Source organism: Nematostella vectensis, chromosome 1, assembly GCF_932526225.1.
Source record: "Nematostella vectensis chromosome 1, jaNemVect1.1, whole genome shotgun sequence".
Lineage (NCBI taxonomy): Eukaryota > Metazoa > Cnidaria > Anthozoa > Actiniaria > Edwardsiidae > Nematostella > Nematostella vectensis.
In genome coordinates this window covers 11,462,960-11,483,651 of record NC_064034.1, presented here as the reverse complement: position 1 = coordinate 11,483,651, position 20,692 = coordinate 11,462,960, and the positions used below count along the sequence as shown (strand labels likewise).

Below are 20,692 nucleotides of genomic sequence, written 5' to 3'. Positions count from 1 at the left end.
TTAATGACAACCTTTTGTCAAACGATTGTATATCCTACGGCTTCGCCTGCATGGGAGCAGAGGCGGCAGAGTATGAGAGTATACTCGTGCCGGCCTCGCTCGAAAAACTCCCCTGCGGCTCACCACTACAAGAGTAAAAAACTATGAGCACTGGGAAATCGAGGATATGCCGGGTTGGTGACAGACGCCAGATCAGAGACCCGCCACTCAAGAACAGTCCCAAGGAAAGCAAGGCCCAGAAACCGCGACCGCCCTTGCGACGGAGGGGATGACGGAAAAAATAGCGCGTTTTGCCTTGGGGAGCACGACGAAGATGAATGCAGGAAGATGGAAAAAAGGATAGACAAAGATATTCTACATAAGTTCGGTAGATACTTTGAATGCTTAAAGAAAGGACATTAGGTCAAACGATTGTTTAAGTAAGGAAGGGTGTATCGAATTGTGAGGACCGATAGACGTGTATTATACCTTATAACGTTTATTCGCAAAATATCTTGCACAACCTGGAGCGTAAAAAGTCGAAAACAAAAATATTGCTACCCCCTCCCCCAACTTCTTATGGTCCACCCCTCCCTTAGCTTGTTGAGTTGTGATGGGTTGCCTGTGTTCTATTCTCGTTCTCAGAGCTCTTCGGTCATGGCACAACGAAGGAGCTCTGAGAACAAGAATGCCTAGAAGCAGCTCAATGCATTCTGGTATAGCTTCATCCATCGCCATAGCAACAGCAGCTTGTATTGAAGGCCGCATCGGATCAAATCACACTTCCCCTTCGTGTAGTATCGACTTGCGTCTTTCCCTCCGAATTTATCATGCCTCGGGATCCCTACCCTTTTCCAAGGCTTCAAAATGACACAGACTTCACCGGCTCTCCCGCAAAGCAGGTAACTTTAAAAGATTCACTTGTTGTTACAAATGAGTGATATCAAAATGGACCATGTTGTTAGCACTCGGCCTGTTTATCGATTCCAGCTGAGGTTGAACTTGCTCCTTTTATAATTATAAATAACCGTATGCCGCTTTGATTTACTTATGATCTAAGCTTACTGAAAGAGTTATTCTCATGAAAATCACAATTTGAACAACGCCATGGCATTGTGTTGTTTTATTCCAAGTAGAGCAGAGATGCTCGCATCATTCATCCATTCTATCGATCCACAAGTTATGTAGACTCAATAAATAAAAAAAACTTTTATGTTCTATTCTCCGTTAAGGATATATAGTCAGATGTTAGGATGTCCAGGGTTCTTTTCATGTTTTTGTGATGATACTTACGTTGTGGTGAGCTAGTAGTTTTGTTTTCGTCGCTGAGTCGATTCTTTGTTCCATTCGCAGGTCGGGGTGACGACGAAAAATCACACTCGCTCGAAAAGTGCAGAAGGAAATGCTCACGACCGACTCTATCAGACTGCTACGCTAAGTAGTTCACGGAGAGAAGTATTTTACTTTGACCCACAGGTGAATAATCAAAGCTTAAATCTTTAGATTTAAAGTTTCTACCATATACCCGCATATGTTTGCCGCCATCTTTGGGACACACGTTATAATTCTTTTATATTTCAATTATATTTATTTGATTTTGTTGATTTCCTAGGCCCCCCAGGACAGCCTAGACTTTGTAATCAAGTCAACCTATGATAACCACAATGAATTCCTGAGATCAGCCGCCGAGACACTCGTACAACCGGAGACCATTGGACTCACCCAGGGGTAAGAGTTCTTCAGATCAGATCCAAAAGTTCCCAAACAGTGTGTATGTGTGGGAGGGGGGGGGGGGGCAAAATATTTTAGATGTCACACTATATTTGTGGGACTCCAATGGATAACTAACCTTTTTGTATTATATAACCTTAGCCGAGTGCTTAAGAATCGCCCACCCCCACCAGACCCTGAGATTGACATGTACAAATTGCCGCTCACAAGGAGCACAGCTATTAAGAAGGAGAACATTAACAGCATCAATGGAGCAATCGGTTTGTATTTCCTAGAGATTTCCTCTTTGTTACACAGATGTTCAAAAAGCCTGGATTAAATATGCTGGTGGTGATTAATCTACTGTTAAAAACATACTTTTAATGGGGATTTTTCCATTGAAATTTGAGATCCCATGTTACAACTGGGAAGATTTATTACAATTAAAAAAAAGAAGACCAGTCCTCTGGCATAAAAAAACCTTTTAAGAACATCATTTTATAAGGAAATTTCAGGAATTTTTAAATGATGTCCTTTTTGTCAATGTTTCCCTGTGCCTATATGGTGTTTTCTTGTTTGCTGGCAATTTCTATAAAATAAATTTTATCTTTTCTTGCAGAGAGCCACCATAGTGCTGCTACAAATGGAGGTTACTCACGGAAGCATGATGGGGGATTTTATACCTGCTGAGTCCTTACTAGATGATTGTAATATAAGTTATTTATCATATTGCAAAAAGCATGGGTGTGTGAATATGAACATGGGGCTAAGATCGATGATGAATTTTAGGATTGTTACCAACTTTTTAAACTATTTTTATCTTTTATTGTATAAAATCTATATTTGCTGATCATTAGATATAGCTCTGATGTTACATTTGAATACAAGAATAGTTTCTTTTAAAGAAAAAAAAAATAAAATTGATGATTTTGAAAGTCTATCTGTTAGTATTCTGGAAACTTATTTGTGTAACATTTCATTAATTTCTCAGGGGGTTGATTAGATTTTAGGTCCACAGATCCAGGCCTAAAATGGCACATGGGTTAGAGATTTAGAGAAAAAATAAAGCAGTTTGTTGGATTTCTGAAACAACTGGATCACAGATCTATTCCAAATTTAAGATTGGATTTCACATTTTGATAATTGTTACTGTGGATTTTGCTGATTCTTGACTTGCATAAACATTCATGCATCACATTCATGATTTTCTTATTATCTATTGTTTATGTCTATTTTGTTTATCAAAATTGTGGTTTCAAATTCAAGCAAAACTTTGTGCAGATCAGCAGATTCGGAGACCCCTTATCACCCCCCCCCCTTCCCTCCAATGGTCACCAAGACTTTTTTGAAGCCATGCTGTCACGATTCGATGGAAGTCATACTAATTAGATAATGTTCTTGACAAGTTAATTTGAAGAAAACAAAATATTTGGTCCCTGGCACTCCTCGAAGCAGTGTTTCAATTTTTATCTCTTGAGGATTATAGTGGCAACAAAAATATGTTAATCTATATTTCCCAAAATTTGGTCTTGGTTCCATTACTACTGCTGGTATCAGGCAATCTTTCCAACTGCTCTACACGTAGTGAATTATACACACAAACAGGACAAGCAGCCAGTAACAGACTCTCTGTCTTTTTATACTGAGCTAACAATGTCTTTGTGGTCTGTACAAGAGGTAACACAAGTTCACTCATTCTCTGTTGGAACTCGGGCAGAATTACTCCCATGAAATATATTCTTGGAAAGTGATGATTGCATGTGAAGGTGACAACATCTGGGGAAGATTTAGGTAATGACTGCATGGGGTTCTCATTCTGCCAGTCCCTAAGCTGTGATGCTGCTGCAGCTGCTACCATTGCTGCTGTAGGCACTGACAAATTGATAAATGAGGATTTCTCCAAGTCCTTCTTGATATTATCTGTTATCTTCTGTATTAGCTGGTCTTCTGTTGCTGGAATGTCTTCCTCTTCTCCAATGTTAAATTTAACTTGCTCAGCTGCATTTGAATTCAAGTCACCTTTATCTGCTGTCATTTCCAAGACATCCTCCAGATATCTCCCCCCTTTCTCCCCTGAATGAATCTGCCTGCTAAGAATTTCTAGGATATTTTCCATGAACTCTGATCCAAACAGCAGTTTTGGAGGTGTTGTGCAATCCTGTGGCACTTCTCTCGTTTTGTCTTTGTGGAGAACCTCTTCTCTGCAGCGCAGACAGAAAAAAAAACATATGAAATCTTTGTGGCCTAAGCCCACAACACCAGCCACGTGCATGGGCAGCTATAGTATATATTATGCAGTACTAGTACCTGATTATCAATAGACTAAGGGGGTAAGCCACATTTTCCAGGAAGTCACTCAGCAAATTCTCCAAGGCTGTCACTGCAAGTCCACGGTTCTTCCAGAAACCCAGAACCTGGAGAGGACAACATGAGTGATGCATCACAATCTACATTATTTGAAAAACGAACCAACTAAATACAATGCTTGTTAGTCGTTCTAGCTATTAGTTTTTTTTTTTTAATTATATTTACTTCTTCTGTGACACTAAAATATGTTGAAAGACGCACATTTAATAAGTAGGCTCACCTCTTTTAGCATTTGTGTCAAATGGTCATTCTCCTCCTTGGAATCTTTAAAATCAGTACTAACGTAATTCCTAAAGGAAGCAAGAAGATACAGATGACCAATACAAGCAGATTGGCTATTATGTTTGTGTTCAAATAAATATAAAGTCGCACAGCTTTGTCCAAAAGTGCTCACATAGCAATAATTGACTGACAAATAAAACAATAAATTACAGAAAATGTTGACGAGTGTACAAATGCTTTTACCCAGGAATGCTGTTGGCTGGACAAATGTGTTTACATCATTCAATGTGTATTTATAACCACTGGCCTGCTTGATTACACCAAAAATATCTACACGGACCAACAAGTTAAGCCCTTGGCTTTTGTGGTAAAAGATGCATTACCTCAAACTGTATTCTATAGCAGGTAGAGCGGGTTCTAAGAGTGTAGAGGTGTCACTTTGTTGCTGATTTAGGTACCTCAGCCTAATGCCTAGAGCCTGCAAGGGATTACAAAGCAATCATGACCTGCGACATATATTGAAAGTATTACTCTCCCTCTTGGCCGTTCTGGTTGAAGTTTGGGCTTCCAGAACCTCGAACGTTACCAGCTCAAACATCTTTAAAATCATTATTCAGTGTAGCTCGGATTTGTTGAAGATTGACCTGGTTGGAACATACGAGATCTCAGAGATGATACCGGGATTAGTTTCTCACATAATTATTTATATGTGTATTACAAGCACTTGTGTCTGGTACCACAAAGAATCACGGTAACCCGAGGTCACTATTCCTGCAAAAACAAACTAAAGACTATGTGTGCAGGGTAGGTCACCAGGGACTAATCACAAATCAAAATAGGTTCCTGGTTTACCCAGGGCTGCATAATTCCGTACCTGCGACCACTGGCCCATCTTGTCGTAGATGATCGACAAGCTCAAGTTGTCTTCGATGTCCATACAGTGTCTGGATATAAAACGCATGAGATCATACTATAGTATTAAATGATCTATGATAAGAAACGCAATTTGAACGACCAGTCAATATGAAATGCCACAGATTATGCTGATGCAACTGTTGACACCAACAGTTAGCTTAAATAAAAAAAAGCTTTGCCTTATTCTGTTACCATAAGACAAGAATAGGCAACTTGCACTAAGAGATCACGTGTCTTTTTGGGTGGCAAACTAGCGCGCGCTCAGGCTTTCAGCGGCAAAATAACAGCAACAAAAAGCAACTTTTGCGTTAACGAACAAAGCCAGAAAATTTCCTTTTTTTCAGAAAGGGTTTATTTTCATGTAAAGATTTTACTTTTTCGTCATTCTCTGGCATGATAGGCCCAGTCATTTCTGTATTTATTTTGGCTTGAATTGGCCACCCAAAAAGTCACGTAATCTCTAAGCGTCCCCTATTGTGTTACCGAAGTGTCACGCAACAGTACGATCACAAACTAAAGTCTGTAACCTCTTCAAATATCCTGCAGCATCGTTAAAATTGTGTGCATGGTGGCGCTGTGTAAATGGCCCTTAAAGCCTATACAATACGAGTCTCTCCAACAATGTTAACGCTGTTTGAACAAGGCTTTACAATGTCTTTTACCTTATCATGACCCTGGGGGAGTAATGCTCGAACAATGAATTCAGAGCTATGGACAACGATTCCCTTCCGTAGGTAACAGATCTTCCGCCTAAAAGAATTTAATAAAAACATGACAGTTATGCCTCTAGTATCTCTGGTACAATGCTTCTCTTCAATCAAAAGACCTGGGAATGATAACAGAGCTATACTCACTAAAATGTGACAGGTCAGGAAGTTTCCAGTCAACGTCATAGATCTCTTCAGAGGAGCTGTGAAGCGACTACAAGTAAAAAAAAATGCTTGTTTCAAAATGATACAGCTGACTGTATGGAATTTTAATGATCGTAATTAGTAGGACAATCTGTACATATTCTGACAGAAACGTTGTATGGTCTGGTAGTTTGCAATTTTTAGACTCTCAAATACGGCATTTTTCGCTACTGATAGGCAGGTAGGTCAGCCAATCAGAATGCAGCCTTGAGATAGACCAGTTATGTGATTTGACTAGTCTTCCTAAACCAAAAAACAAACTATGATGATCAAAAAGGAAGAGGCAAAAAAATAAAGATAAAATTGTGTTTCAAATAGAAGGTTAAAAAACACCGATTCTCCACATTTGAACTGTTTATATAATTTACAATACAACAGTTTATTTGCAAGAAATCTTCAAAGTTACAATCCACGAATGTATAAGGACACTCTATGGATGATATTTGATTGAAAATATCTCAGTTCCTTGCTTGAATCAGCCGATGGAAATGGATGCTTTGTGTGACTCGGTACTGTGCAAGTGCATAAAAATGGCGGCATGGGTGGCCTCACCTCAGAGGACGCGTTGGTCTCCACTCTATTGAGAACAGGCAGACTTGATAACAAGGTGGGCGTAGTAACCTCTTTCTTACCAGATCCGATCATCCCGGCGTCCAAGCCAAGCTTCAAGAAACCAAACGATAAAGCCTTGATCTAGATTTGTCTAAAAATCTCATTACAATACGTAGGTTTGCAGTGCCCGCGTGTTGTTCTGTTTGGTTGTGATAGTGTTTCCTTTTTTTCGTTGTTAACGTTTTGCTATCGTTGTTGATATTTTGTTCTTGATAATGTTGCTGCTGTTGACGATGTGTTTCAGTCGCTATACTTATTGATATATTGCTGTTCATGTTGTTGATAATGTTGTTATTGCCCTTTTTATCGTTGTACTTGTAGATATTTTGCTGTTCAAACAAATAAATAAATTTTGGAAGCGTCTCATACTCTTAAACAACGTGGTCAAGTCGAAGGCACTTGAGGCCGGCTATATGACAGTTGGTATTGAAACTGTATTATTTTATGGAGCGAGGAAAACTGAACAAAAACCTTTGGGGCCGAGGCGAGAACCAATAAAACAAACAAAAATTAATGCAACCTCAACAAAAAAAAACGGAACCTGATGGTGAGGCGCAAGACACTACAGAGCGATGCTCAACTACACCGCCCACGCTCCCTGGTTGACTCAAAATGCTCATGCCTTTTGTACTCACTTGTCCAGAGTCTGACCGTCCCCAGACCCAAACTTGACCTGTTGCATCCATGGCAACGGAGAACTCGGCCCCGACACTCGCAGTGGCGACAAAGGATTCGTTTAGCTTCTGCACAACCGTGGGAAACAACTGACAAAGAAAATCATGGTCAGCGGAATAGCGCACGTCCGTACCTATAATAATAGGGAACTGACAAGGAAAATAATTGGTGGAGGGGTGGGTGTGTGTGTGTGGGGGGGTTGCAATCAGCCATCATAAAGTCATCCTAGGTCGCATATTTATATACCCATAACGCTTTGATTGTGCCAACAGTGATTAAATTCTAGGTTGATAAATTAAATCAATTATTTAATTTGATTGTTGCTCGTCAAGAATGTAGCTAGTTCCATAAGTTATTTACCTGGTTGTCCATACTTGAACTTGCAATCGAGCAAGTTAAATCAAAGTCAACTTATCCTGTGGTTTGTATATATATCAAAAAGTTATTATAACTTAATTACCAGGTGGTCCATACTTGTGCTGTGGCCAAGCTGGCCATGATCATTGAACCCCCACGTGAACACCTGACGAGCCTCCGTTACCGCGAGGTAATGCCAATTGCCGCAGTGAATCTGACCACGCCACAAAGAAACGCACAAAAGTCAGATGTAGAAAAGGGACAGTCAGACAGAGACAGAGTTAAGAACTTTGTAACTACAGTATTTACCAATACTTAACCTGGATATATCAATCACTATCAGACGCTAACAACCCGTTGTTGTATAAATTTTTAAATTTTCCTGACGATATACAATTTGGTGTCTTATGTCTTATTCACATTATCAATGCAACCGATGTGAAACGTCAGTGAAAACCAAAAAGTATCAATTTTTCGAGCAGAATAGACAAAGAACATTGAAAAAAAATATAACAATGTAAAATTTTGTTTGAAATAATTTGGAACACCTCTTTGATTGGTGACGGAAAAGACGTGTCCATTTGTACAGGAAGAAGCCTGTGGGACAGCGAACCTGACTTGGTCTGCACAGAACGCTTCACGCGGAACTCCTGTCTCTGCAAGAAATCGTAGTATGTGGCTAGGATTTTGATCGATAAAGAGCCAGTAAATAATGAGTTAAGTTTGGTGAAAGAAGCTAGCAGATTCTGGATATGTGGTTCGCTAGATGGTGCAAGCGCAAAATGTAGAGAGGATGGCGTTTAGCCTGCAAATCTCTTCGAGTAAGTAGCTAGGCTACTTTACCGCGTCTAAAGAGGGAGGGATATTTTTCATTTGTCCTTCTCCCGAGGCACGCGCGATCTTTTCTCTCTTTCTTTCCCAAGCCCCTTGCGCTTGTCACGCAGCCTCTAGGGTGGACTTACCATGTGGAACCTGAAATAGTGCGGACTTCGCCCCCAGTTGAAAAGCTTCTGTTCACTCGAGACTGCTACCTGCAGGAATATTACATAAGACAGGGCATAAAGGTGTTAACTTTTACCAAAATAATGGAGACATGATGACTCTGTAAATGCAGAGAACTTTGAGAAGATGAGGGTAATGCCGATAATGATGATGGTGGTGGTGATGTGATGATGACGATGGTGATTATTATGATGGATGGTGGTGATGATGCTGATAGTGATGATGACAACAATGATGACTATGGTGATGGCGATAAACAGGTTTAAAAAATGAACTTGAGCAGTAAAGGTGATGTTAGTAATCACTAGGAATAATCATAATCGATGTTACCCGCTGATGATAATGATTACGACTATAATAAAATAATCGTCATACCGTCTCGAATGAACCACAGCATATCAGATAGATTCGGTCCTTCTCTAGAGCTTGCACAAGCTGCGGTAACGTCTGCTTCGATGTCGTCCCTAAACCCAGTTGGCCATACAGACCTTTGCAAAAATCAACGGTAGGCGTACATAGTACTAGTACAAAGTGAAGTCGCGAGGGGCGCTTATTTCAGAGTTCAAAACTCATCTCCATATCACGGGCGCTAGGATAGTCCCAGTCTTCAAACTATCTGTTTTTCAAAATTTGAATTTCAATCCCCTAAAACCGAGCCTATTTACACTTTCTCACCTTTAAAATGATCCCAATTTACCCTCCGACCTTTGAAGTATCCCCACAAATCCTTTAAACCTACGCAATCCCCGCTAGCGCATGCTAGCGCTTTTTGTATAACACAAATTAGTCATTAATCATTTATTAGTTAATTCAGCCGAAGTACCTGCGCGCTCCCTGTGTGCCGGATCTCCGCCACGCCCTGGGTCTCCGAGGACGCTGCCACACTACCGCAATGTAAGGAACTAAACTATTTACTTTGTTCAATAAGAGTAACTTGACGAAACTAAAATCCTTGCCTTCGTTAATTCTTAATTTTGGGGACTTATTAATTTCGTGCCAAGAGGGTCTTAATTCAAAGCGGGGCGATTATTGAAAGTGGGGCGATAAAACAAGCATTTCTGGGATATGCAAATGCAGACCATACATACCTCCACCAAACGTGTACACTTTACCCTGCAAAAGACATTTAGAAAATTACTGTAATATCAGGCAAGCGAAAAATTTACCCAGCAGAAGGAAATGAAGTCATTTGCTGCATTCAAAGAAGCGCTTAAAAGCCTTAACAATTTTTCTATACATGGTGTTTTTTTAATGTATTTTTTTTCGGACCCCCATAATACTATTCACAATGCCGAAGAGTACACCCTGAAAACAAAATATATACTTTGTAATCTCGACAATCTTCACAACAGCCATCATTACCATTCCCAAGATAGAATAGACGGTCTAGAAAGGTCAGCTTTTTAGGCCACCTGAATTCGAGAAGACAACCTTCTACGACTTTTATTGGTGGGATTTCTGGAGAGGAGATAAAAGAGGGCATAGCCGTCCTCTGTGATGTAGGGTCTTTTCTGGGCTCGGCTATGATTCGCATCGACATAGACCATCTGTAGCCTGACCGCGGAGGTAGGTAAACCAGGAGTAAAACACTCGGAGTAAAGACACGGGACAACATGATAAACACTCTACGAAACACTTCACAATCTATTAACCGAAATTAATTAAAAATAGGCAACAACTTCCCCAAATCAGCTGGAAATGGATGCTTTCTCACTTGGTACTTTGAATGGATGAGTACATGGCGTCCGACAGAGACTCTACCAAAATTGCCTAGAAACACTCCAAAAAGGGGACAAGAACCCTCGCTACTAATAAGAGACTTATAATACCTCTGTGGTCAACACTGCTGTATGCGAATACCCGGCGGCAAGCTGCGTCACAAAAGCTCCGCTTAGTGAAGTCACGTGGCTTGGAAGCAGAGCATCCTCAATAGAGTCCAGTCCTAACTGACCGTGCACGCCCCAGCCCCACGAGTAGACCTGCTGGTCAGCGGATAGTGCCAAGGAGTGGTAATGACCACACACCACGGCAATGCATTTTTTATCCGAGAGTTCGGTGACGTAAACCGGACGGGTATGTTGCTGTGTGTCGCCCTGGCCGAGCTGAGTATAAGAAAACAAGGGTTAGTAAACAAAAGTAAGTAAACAAGGTATAGACAAGCAAGAAACCTCCGCCTTCATAAAAAAACTGTAATCATTGCGTAGCACAATCATAACTATTGGGAAACACAATCGTCTTCATGATAATAAGAGACGAAATTTACTGTTAGGCGGAATGAAATAACATCGCTTTTAAATTTATTGGGGGGGGGGGGGGGGAGGACAAATACCTCCAATATTCCCATAACAGCCCTGAATAAAGTTGACTAGTTGACAAAGAATAAAAAAATGAAAATAGCGAAAAATGACAATGTGAGTAAAGTGGAGGAGAATAAACTGGAGGAGCGGTTGGCGTGGAGAAACAAGTGGGGGGGGGGGGGGGGGGGGGGCAGGAACAAGGGAGGGAGGGAAAATGAAACAGTTATATATTCTCACTAGGGTAACCCTTGAACAATGCCTCAGGATAAGGCTAAGATATGTGGAGAGCAAGCCCGAGGCAATTGCGAACGGATGACCCAGTGAGCAAGCATTATTTCATCGCTGCGGGGAGGAGGGCGGGTCGCAAAAAGGCTTGAGATCTTGTCCGTGGTGTCACAAGGACTTGAAGTGAAATATCCAGAATCGGATACAGAATATAAACCCATAGAGGTGCTAAAGTTATGTAACAGGAGCCCATGCTGATATCTAAAGTTGTTTATCCACGATTTTGCCATATTTTTGGCTATTTTCCCGATATTCCCTAGTGAGAATAGCAACAGCTTTCAGGTTAATACAAGGGTCCACTCACCTGGCCATATTCGGACGAGCCCCATGAGTAAACCTGTGATTACATCAACACTCGTTAGAAGCTCAATCACAGTAATTGCAACCGCGTATAAGGACCTGATTCTAATAAAGATGTATGTAGCCGACATAGGTTCTAAAACCTATTATATAAATTTAATTTAAATGAAACACAAAACAGTTCGAGTTAGTGGGAAGTTGTCCGAATAGAAATGAGTGAAAGTCTCCATCGGCATTACTGCAGTATATACTGGACGTGGTAATACCCGCTCGTTGTAGCGCCCCGGGCGTTTGTTTTTTGAGTCGCTATTTCGAAGCGGGCGCCTATTTGGAGCGCTTAAAATTCTGCGCCTAAGAGGAGGGGAGGGGAGGGTAGTAGAAGCGGGACGCTTATTTGAAGCGATTATTTATTGTACTTACTCCATCACGGCACAGAGCCAGGGTGTGTTCTATTCCACACGCCACAGACAATACCTTTATCCTGGGGAGATCAAGCACAGGTCAGCGGTATAGAAGCAGCGTAAAGCTTAATAAACTCTTCTTAAAATAACGATGGTTTATGGAGATTTGAGAGCGAGAGCGAGGCTTTCACGGGTCAGAGGCTCAACGTTGAGCAAAATTTATTTGTTTTACGTTAAACTCGTAGCTGGACATCCTGACTAAAAAGCTTAAAATACGGCTGTAAGCAAGTATAACCTGCCAATTCATCGCTTTTGTGCTCCAGAAACAACGGAACCTATCGTTTGGAAAGTAACATTCACTATACAAAGTACGAAGAAGGCCCTCACTTAAAACACCTTTGCTATAATAAGAACAGCTTGCAAGGTCCAAACAAATAACAACCACAAAGGTGTTAACCACAAAGGTGTGGTTGACTACAGTGGCTTACACGAACAGATATGTACCTGTGCATGTGAAGTATTTCCACTCGGAACGGCATGGATTTGCCTTCTTCCTCAATCAAATCACCGTGGCCAAGTCTGAGGAAAAATGAAAAATACATATATAATATTGTTCCCTTCCACTGTTTATCCTTGTTCTCTAATACCCTCCAGTGGCCTCAATTGTCTCGGAAAATGCCATTTTAAAAAAATAAATAAATTTTTCGGTGTAATGGACGACCCTCTGTCCTATATGTGAATGTGAACTATATCCCCTTGTATGACGTACGCCATTTGTGAGGTGGGCCTACCCTCTTGTGTGACGTACCCCATGTGTGAGGTGGACCTACCTCCCCTTGTGTGACATACCCCATGTGTGAGGTGGACCTATTTCTCTTGTGTGACGTACCCCATGTGTGAGGTTGACCTACCCCCCTTGTGTGACGTACCCCATGTGTGAGGTGGACCTACCTCCCCTTGTGTGACGTATTCCATGTGTGAGGTTGATTAACCCCCTCATGTGTGACTTTCCCCATGTGTGAGGTGGACCTACCTCCCCTTGTGTGACGTACCCCATGTGTGAGGTGGACTTCCCTCCCCTTGTGTGACGTACCCCATGTGTGAGGTGGACCTCCCTCCCCTTGTGTGACGTACCCCATGTGTGAGGTGGATCTACCTCCCCTTGTGTGACGTACCCCATGTGTGAGGTTGATCTACCCCCCCATGTGTGACTTGCTTCATGAGTGAGGTGGACCTACCTCCCCTTGTGTGTACCCCATGTGTGAGGTGGACCTACCTCCCCTTGTGTGACGTATTCCATGTGTGAGGTTGATTAACCCCCTCATATGTGACTTGCCCCATGTGTGAGGTGGACCTACCTCCTCCTGTGTGACGTACCCCATGTGTGAGGTTGATCTACCTACCCTTGTGTGACGTACCCCATGTTTGAGCTGGACCTGCCTTCCCTTGTGTGACTTGCCCCATGTGTGAGGTGGACCTACCTCCCCTAGTGTGACGTGCCCCATGTGTGAGGTGGACCTACCTCCCCTTGTGTGACGTACCCCATGTGTGAGGTGGACCTACCCCCCCCCCCATGTGTGAGGTGGACCTACCTCCCCTTGTGTGACGTGCCCCATGTGTGAGGTTGATCTACCTCCCCTTGTGTGACGTACCCCATGTGTGAGGTTGATTAACCCCCTCATGTGTGACTTGCCCCATGTGTGAGGTGGACCTACCTCCCCTTGTGTGACTTGCCCCATGTGTGAGGTTGACCTACCCCCCCTTGTGTGACGTACCCCATGTGTGAGGTGGACCTGCATCCCCATGTGTGACGTACCCCATGTGTGAGGTTGATCTACCTCCCCTTGTGTGACGTACCCCATGTGTGAGGTGGACCTACCTCCCCTAGTGTGACGTACCCCATGTGTGAGGTGGACCTACCTCCCCTTGTGTGACGTACCCCATGTGTGAGGTTGATCTACCTCCCCATGTGTGACGTACCCCATGTGTGAGGTGGACCTACCTCCCCTTGTGTGACGTACCCCATGTGTGAGGTGGACCTACCCCCCCCCCTTGTGTGACGTACCCCATGTGTGAGGTGGACCTACCTCCCCTTGTGTGACGTACCCCATGTGTGAGGTTGATCTACCTCCCCTTGTGTGACGTACCCCATGTGTGAGGTTGATTAACCCCCTCATGTGTGACTTGCCCCATGTGTGAGGTGGACCTACCCCCCCTTGTGTGACTTGCCCCATGTGTGAGGTGGACCTACCTCCCCTTGTGTGACGTACCCCATGTGTGAGGTTGATCTACCTCCCCTTGTGTGACGTACCCCATGTGTGAGGTGGACCTACCGACCCTTGTGTGACGTGCCCCATGTGTGAGGTGGACCTACCTCCCCATGTGTGACGTACCCCATGTGTGAGGTTGATCTACCTCCCCTTGTGTGACGTACCCCATGTGTGAGGTGGACCTACCTCCCCTTGTGTGACGTACCCCATGTGTGAGGTGGACCTACCCCCCCCCATGTGTGACGTGCCCCATGTGTGAGGTGGACCTCCCCCCCCCCCTTGTGTGACGTACCCCATGTGTGAGGTGGACCTGCATCCCCATGTGTGACGTGCCCCATGTGTGAGGTGGATCTACCTCCCCTTGTGTGACGTACCCCATGTGTGAGGTGGACCTACCCCCCACCATGTGTGACGTGCCCCATGTGTGAGGTGGACCTACCCCCCCCCATGTGTGACGTGCCCCATGTGTGAGGTGGACCTACCTCCACTTGTGTGACGTACCCCATGTGTGAGGTGGACCTACCTCCCCTTGTGTGACTTGCCCCATGTGTGAGGTGGACCTACCCCCCCCCATGTGTGACGTGCCCCATGTGTGAGGTTGATCTACCTCCCCTTGTGTGACGTACCCCATGTGTGAGGTTGATCTACCTCCCCTTGTGTGACGTACCCCATGTGTGAGGTTGATTAACCCCCTCATGTGTGACGTACCCCATGTGTGAGGTGGACCTACCTCCCCATGTGTGACGTACCCCATGTGTGAGGTGGACCTACCTCCCCTTGTGTGACGTACCCCATGTGTGAGGTGGACCTACCCCCCCCCCATGTGTGACGTGCCCCATGTGTGAGGTGGACCTACCCCCCCCATGTGTGACGTGCCCCATGTGTGAGGTGGACCTACCTCCCCTTGTGTGACGTGCCCCATGTGTGAGGTTGATCTACCTCCCCTTGTGTGACGTACCCCATGTGTGAGGTGGACCTACCTCCCCTTGTGTGACGTACCCCATGTGTGAGGTGGACCTACCTCCCCATGTGACTTGCCCCATGTGTGAGGTGGACCTACCTCCCCTTGTGTGACGTACCCCATGTGTGAGGTTGATCTACCTCCCCTTGTGTGACGTGCCCCATGTGTGAGGTGGACCTACCTCCCCTTGTGTGACGTGCCCCATGTGTGAGGTGGACCTGCATCCCCATGTGTGACGTGCCCCATGTGTGAGGTTGATCTACCTCCCCTTGTGTGACGTACCCCATGTGTGAGGTGGACCTACCCCCCCCCCCATGTGTGACGTGCCCCATGTGTGAGGTGGACCTACCTCCCCTTGTGTGACGTGCCCCATGTGTGAGGTTGATCTACCTCCCCTTGTGTGACGTGCCCCATGTGTGAGGTGGACCTACCTCCCCTTGTGTGACGTGCCCCATGTGTGAGGTTGATCTACCTCCCCTTGTGTGACGTACCCCATGTGTGAGGTTGATCTACCTCCCCTTGTGTGACGTACCCCATGTGTGAGGTGGACCTACCCCCCCCCATGTGTGACGTGCCCCATGTGTGAGGTGGACCTACCTCCCCTTGTGTGACGTACCCCATGTGTGAGGTGGACCTACCTCCCCTTGTGTGACGTACCCCATGTGTGAGGTGGACCTACCCCCCCCCATGTGTGACGTGCCCCATGTGTGAGGTGGACCTACCTCCCCTTGTGTGACGTACCCCATGTGTGAGGTGGACCTACCTCCCCTTGTGTGACGTACCCCATGTGTGAGGTGGACCTACCTCCCCTAGTGTGACTTGCCCCATGTGTGAGGTTGATCTACCTCCCCTTGTGTGACGTACCCCATGTGTGAGGTGGACCTACCCCCCCCCATGTGTGACGTGCCCCATGTGTGAGGTGGACCTACCTCCCCTTGTGTGATGTACCCCATGTGTGAGGTGGACCTACCCCCCCCCATGTGTGACGTGCCCCATGTGTGAGGTGGACCTACCTCCCCTTGTGTGACGTACCCCATGTGTGAGGTGGACCTGCATCCCCATGTGTGACGTGCCCCATGTGTGAGGTGGACCTACCTCCCCTTGTGTGACGTACCCCATGTGTGAGGTGGACCTACCCCCCCCCCCATGTGTGACGTGCCCCATGTGTGAGGTGGACCTACCTCCCCTTGTGTGACGTACCCCATGTGTGAGGTGGACCTACCTCCCCTTGTGTGACGTGCCCCATGTGTGAGGTGGACCTACCCCCCCCTTGTGTGACTTAACCCATGTGTGAGGTGGACCTACCTCCCCTTGTGTGACGTACCCCATGTGTGAGGTGGACCTACCTCCCCATGTGTGACGTACCCCATGTGTGAGGTGGACCTACCTCCCCATGTGTGACTTGCCCCATGTGTGAGGTGGACCTACCTCCCCTTGTGTGACTTGCCCCATGTGTGAGGTGGACCTACCTCCCCTTGTGTGACTTGCCCCATGTGTGAGGTGGACCTACCTCCCCTTGTGTGACGTACCCCATGTGTGAGGTTGACCTACCCCCCTTGTGTGACTTGCCCCATGTGTGAGGTGGACCTACCTCCCCTTGTGTGACGTACCCCATGTGTGAGGATGACCTACCCCCCTTGTGTGACGTACCCCATGTGTGAGGTGGACCTACCTCCCCTTGTGTGACTTGCCCCATGTGTGAGGTGGACCTACCTCCCCTTGTGTGACTTGCCCCATGTGTGAGGTGGACCTACCTCCCCTTGTGTGACTTGCCCCATGTGTACACGTCGCCCGATGCACTGACGACAGCAGTGTGGTGCTGACCACATGATAGCCGGACCCTTTGGGACTGGACCTCGACTGTGCCTTCCTGTAGAGATATTTTTATTTGCATAATGTATGGCCTTATTGCATTTGAATAGCAGGAGGGTTTGGGGGTACTATTGTCGTGTTGGCCATGGGTTTGGGATTGCATTGTTGTCATCCAGGGATTTGAAATGTGTTGTTGTAAGCCATGGGTATGGGATGAGGTTGCTTCAAATGCACTGTGTACAATGGCAAATAATAGGGGCGGATCCAGGAGCTATAAAAGGGGGGTGGGGGATGAAGAAGCAAGCGTTTAGAAAAGGGGGGCGGATTCAATGTTCTTCCGTGTATTTCCTTATTTTACTTGTGATTTTCAAGCCAAATATCTGAAACTAGGGGGGGGGGGGGGTTCTCTCGGCCCACCCCTTAATCTGCCTTTGAATAAAGGCATTGGTTTTATTTTAATCTATTGATGTCACCGTTATTGTTTTTCCGTTTTTGCTTACTGCATCTTCTTTTCATCCTATTTTTTAGTTGCTTTTGTTAATGATAATATTTTTATGATGTTGGTGATGATGTAGATTTCGATGATTCTTTTGAACAAAAGTTGCAATTGCAACGTTTCATCAACTCGAGAACCCGATTAGAATTGATAGTTAAGCAAAAAGGCAAAAGAAATCACAGATATACAGAACCAAATCGGTCCATCCACTTACCCTTTTTCTGCCACATTGTTCTGATGAGGTCTTGAGCGAGTTAATGACAAGATTCAGGGAATCCATCCTATAACAAATCTCACGAGTCACACAACACGTACTGGTTATTGAAAATCCTTATATACTCATTAATATGCAAAAAAATTGTCAACCGTGAAGTATTATAGTTGGGTATGAGTAGGTATTTCAGGCACTTAAACATTCCTTTGTCAAACTGTGGGAGCAAAGATTATGGGGAAAAATTGTAATGAATGGCACAATGGGAGGCCGAGGCCTCATCACTGGGTTCCAAGACCGATTTCGTTCAAAGGGTCTCGCCTTCGCTCCAAGAATTTTCTCAGGTTCTCTTCACTACAACCAACAAGCAGCTGAGGTAAGAAATGAATTGTATGACGACTACCTAAAGTGCCTCCTATGTCTTCGATTTAATCACAAATTGCAGGTCTGCACTCTTAGTAGGGTGGTTATCTTTTCTTATCCATATTTTTTCACTGCATTTACCTTGCGGTGGGATCCCTGTGGCTTTCTCTCCTGCTGTTGAGGACCATCAGGCAACACAAGAACACATGAAGTACATCCGCAAGGGAGGGGGCCCTCGAGTCATCCTAAACAATAAAACATGCTTTTCAGATGTTTGCAATTTACTTGCAAAGAAATCCTTTATAGCTCTCATAATCCAGACCTAGAGTTTTTCTTGAAGCACTATCCAAACGAGTCTTGCAATAGCTATACATCCATTTCTTCAAGTCTGCATGACTTTCTTGTCTGTCATGTTTAGTATTGTTGTCATGTCTCTTATTATGTTATGTTGTCTTTATGTCTGTTACAGTCTTCATGCCTGTTGCATTTTTAATGCTATCTACTAAACCATACCATAGTAAAGCTGACTGTACTCTCCAATGACATCATGGATGCGATAGAGCTGCTAGACATTGTTCTGCTATTAATAATAAATAAAAAGAAACGGTAACCAAGAAGGCTATTACTCTGACATAAGCATTGTCATTAATTAAACGATATAAGAGAGATAAGTATTAAAATTCAAAACTATTATTACAAGAAAAAAATATATATATTTCATTGACAATGAAAAGAAAAAGATACAAAGAGAGAGTGAGAAAAATAAACTTTAACTATTAAGCAAGAAGACGGTGACGGCTTTGAATAAAATGTATTATCAAATGGATTATATTTAAGCAATACATTGGAAAAAGGTAATGGAAAATCGATGACAGTTTCTATAAGGAAAAACAACAATATATAATGTTCCAAACAAATTCGCCTCTTAACTTTCAAAGATCCATGCTAATTAAAGCTCCCTCGGCTGTTGACTTACCGCCGTCGAGGTGTCTTCAGCTTAGCGACAAGGGAACGGAATGATGGACGGGACGGATCGAGGACACGAGCAATGTGCAGCAGACTCTCCTCTTCCAGTGAAACCAGATAACTCATCAAGAACTTCAGATGGGAAAGGATAGTCTCCGGCTGTTAACCCAATATTGAGGGACTTAGCTCTCAAGCTTAGCTTAGCTAAACTAATAAAATTAACTCGATTTCGTAGGAAAGGAAGTTTGCTGCTCCTGGTGCTGCTGATTCTGTTGTCAGTGGTGATGGTGTTTTTAATGATGGTGGTGTTGGTGATGATGGTGTTGCTAAAGATGATGGTGGTGTTGGTGATGATTGTGTTGTTAATGATGATGGTGTTGGCGATGATGGTGTTGTTAATGATGATGGTGGTGTTGGTGATGATGGTGTAGTTAATGATGGTGGTGTTGGTGGTGATGGTGTTGTTAATGATGGTGGTGTTGGTGATGATGGTGTTGTTAATGATGATGGTGGTGTTAATGATGATAGTGTTGTTAACGATGGTGTTTTTGGTGATGATGGTGTTGTTAATTATGGTGTTGTTGGTGATGATGGTGTTTTTGGTGATAATGGTGTTGTTAATGATGGTGTTGTTGGCGATGACGGTGTTGTTAATGATGATGGTGTTATTGATGATGATGGTGTTGTAGGAAATGACGGTGTTGTTAATGATGATGGTCTTGTTGGTGATGGTGGTGTTGTTTCGCTGCTGTTGGTGAGGATGGTGGTGGTTGTGGTATTTCGCTGTTGTTTGTTGCTATTGCTGCTGTTTTTACGGTTCTATTGCTGCTGTTTTTACGGTTCTATTGCTGCTGTTTTTACGGTTCTATTGCTGCTGTTTTTACGGTTCTATTGCTGCTGTTTTTACGGTTCTATTGCTGCTGTTTTTACGGTTCTATTGTTGCTGTTTTTACGGTTCTATTGCTGCTGTTTTTACGGTTCTATTGCTGCTGTTTTTACGGTTCTATTGTTGTTGTTTTTACGGTTCTATTGCTGCTGTTTTTACGGTTCTATTGCTGCTGTTTTTACGGTTCTATTGCTGCTGTTTTTACGGTTCTATTGTTGCTGTTTTTACGGTTCTATTGCTGCTGTTTTTACGGTTCTATTGCTGCTGTTTTTACGGTTCTATTGCTGCTGTTTTTACGGTTCTATTGCTGCTGTTTTTACGGTTCTATTGCTGCTGTTTTTACGGTTCTATTGTTGCTGTTTTTACGGTTCTATTGCTGCTGCTTTTACGGTTCTATTGCTGCTGTTTTTACGGTTCTATGGTTGTTGTTTTTACGGTTCTATTGCTGCTGTTTTTACGGTTCTATTGCTGCTGTTTTTACGGTTCTATTGCTGCTGTTTTTACGGTTCTATTGCTGCTGTTTTTACGGTTCTATTGTTGCTGTTTTTACGGTTCTATTGCTGCTGTTTTTACGGTTCTATTGCTGCTGTTTTTACGGTTCTATTGTTGTTGTTTTTACGGTTCTATTGCTGCTGTTTTTACGGTTCTATTGTTGCTGTTTTTACGGTTCTATTGCTGCTGTTTTTACGGTTCT

At 44.1% G+C, this 20,692-nt stretch overlaps 2 protein-coding genes across 5 annotated transcripts in view; one reads left to right on the top strand and one right to left on the bottom strand.

Moving 5' to 3' along the window:
- The first annotated feature begins 719 nt into the window (after positions 1 to 719).
- LOC5517461 (protein CFAP276) lies at positions 720 to 2,624 on the top strand. The gene is made up of 5 exons (XM_001637351.3): positions 720 to 881; positions 1,333 to 1,455; positions 1,592 to 1,707; positions 1,852 to 1,970; positions 2,309 to 2,624. The coding sequence occupies exons 1-5, from the start codon at positions 810 to 812 to the stop codon at positions 2,377 to 2,379; spliced, it is 501 nt and encodes a 166-aa protein (XP_001637401.1). The 5' UTR covers positions 720 to 809; the 3' UTR covers positions 2,380 to 2,624.
- LOC5517399 overlaps positions 2,492 to 20,692 on the bottom strand; it is a 32,265-nt gene continuing 14,064 nt past the window's right edge. For 2 of the 4 annotated variants that reach the window (XM_048724685.1, XM_048724691.1), the window contains exons 20-42: positions 19,123 to 19,271; positions 18,660 to 18,723; positions 18,288 to 18,391; positions 17,787 to 17,853; positions 17,019 to 17,134; positions 12,538 to 12,612; positions 12,053 to 12,113; positions 11,637 to 11,669; positions 10,580 to 10,852; positions 9,839 to 9,863; positions 9,126 to 9,238; positions 8,711 to 8,779; positions 8,297 to 8,404; positions 7,852 to 7,962; positions 7,352 to 7,480; positions 6,657 to 6,767; positions 6,048 to 6,114; positions 5,856 to 5,943; positions 5,153 to 5,222; positions 4,662 to 4,756; positions 4,277 to 4,346; positions 3,997 to 4,103; positions 2,492 to 3,890 (exon numbers count right to left, since the gene is read on the bottom strand). In XM_048724685.1, the coding sequence (XP_048580642.1) occupies positions 3,197 to 3,890; positions 3,997 to 4,103; positions 4,277 to 4,346; positions 4,662 to 4,756; positions 5,153 to 5,222; positions 5,856 to 5,943; positions 6,048 to 6,114; positions 6,657 to 6,767; positions 7,352 to 7,480; positions 7,852 to 7,962; positions 8,297 to 8,404; positions 8,711 to 8,779; positions 9,126 to 9,238; positions 9,839 to 9,863; positions 10,580 to 10,852; positions 11,637 to 11,669; positions 12,053 to 12,113; positions 12,538 to 12,612; positions 17,019 to 17,134; positions 17,787 to 17,853; positions 18,288 to 18,391; positions 18,660 to 18,723; positions 19,123 to 19,271 (2,799 nt within the window). In that variant the 3' untranslated portion in view covers positions 2,492 to 3,196. Of the gene's footprint in view, positions 3,891 to 3,996; positions 4,104 to 4,276; positions 4,347 to 4,661; positions 4,757 to 5,152; positions 5,223 to 5,855; positions 5,944 to 6,047; positions 6,115 to 6,656; positions 6,768 to 7,351; positions 7,481 to 7,851; positions 7,963 to 8,296; positions 8,405 to 8,710; positions 8,780 to 9,125; positions 9,239 to 9,838; positions 9,864 to 10,579; positions 10,853 to 11,636; positions 11,670 to 12,052; positions 12,114 to 12,537; positions 12,613 to 17,018; positions 17,135 to 17,786; positions 17,854 to 18,287; positions 18,392 to 18,659; positions 18,727 to 19,122; positions 19,272 to 20,692 lie in introns of all 4 variants that reach the window. The other 2 variants (XM_048724683.1, XM_048724690.1) reach the window with 1 other exon arrangement.

Bases quoted from the DNA above. Each gene is read 5' to 3' on its own strand.
- LOC5517461 (XM_001637351.3), top strand. From the start codon at position 810: ATGCCTCGGGATCCCTACCCTTTTCCAAGGCTTCAAAATGACACAGAC. The intron at 882-1,332 runs GTAACTTTAAAA...TTCCATTCGCAG, and splicing joins CCGGCTCTCCCGCAAAGCAG to GTCGGGGTGACGACGAAAAA. The intron at 1,708-1,851 runs GTAAGAGTTCTT...ATATAACCTTAG, and splicing joins ACCATTGGACTCACCCAGGG to CCGAGTGCTTAAGAATCGCC.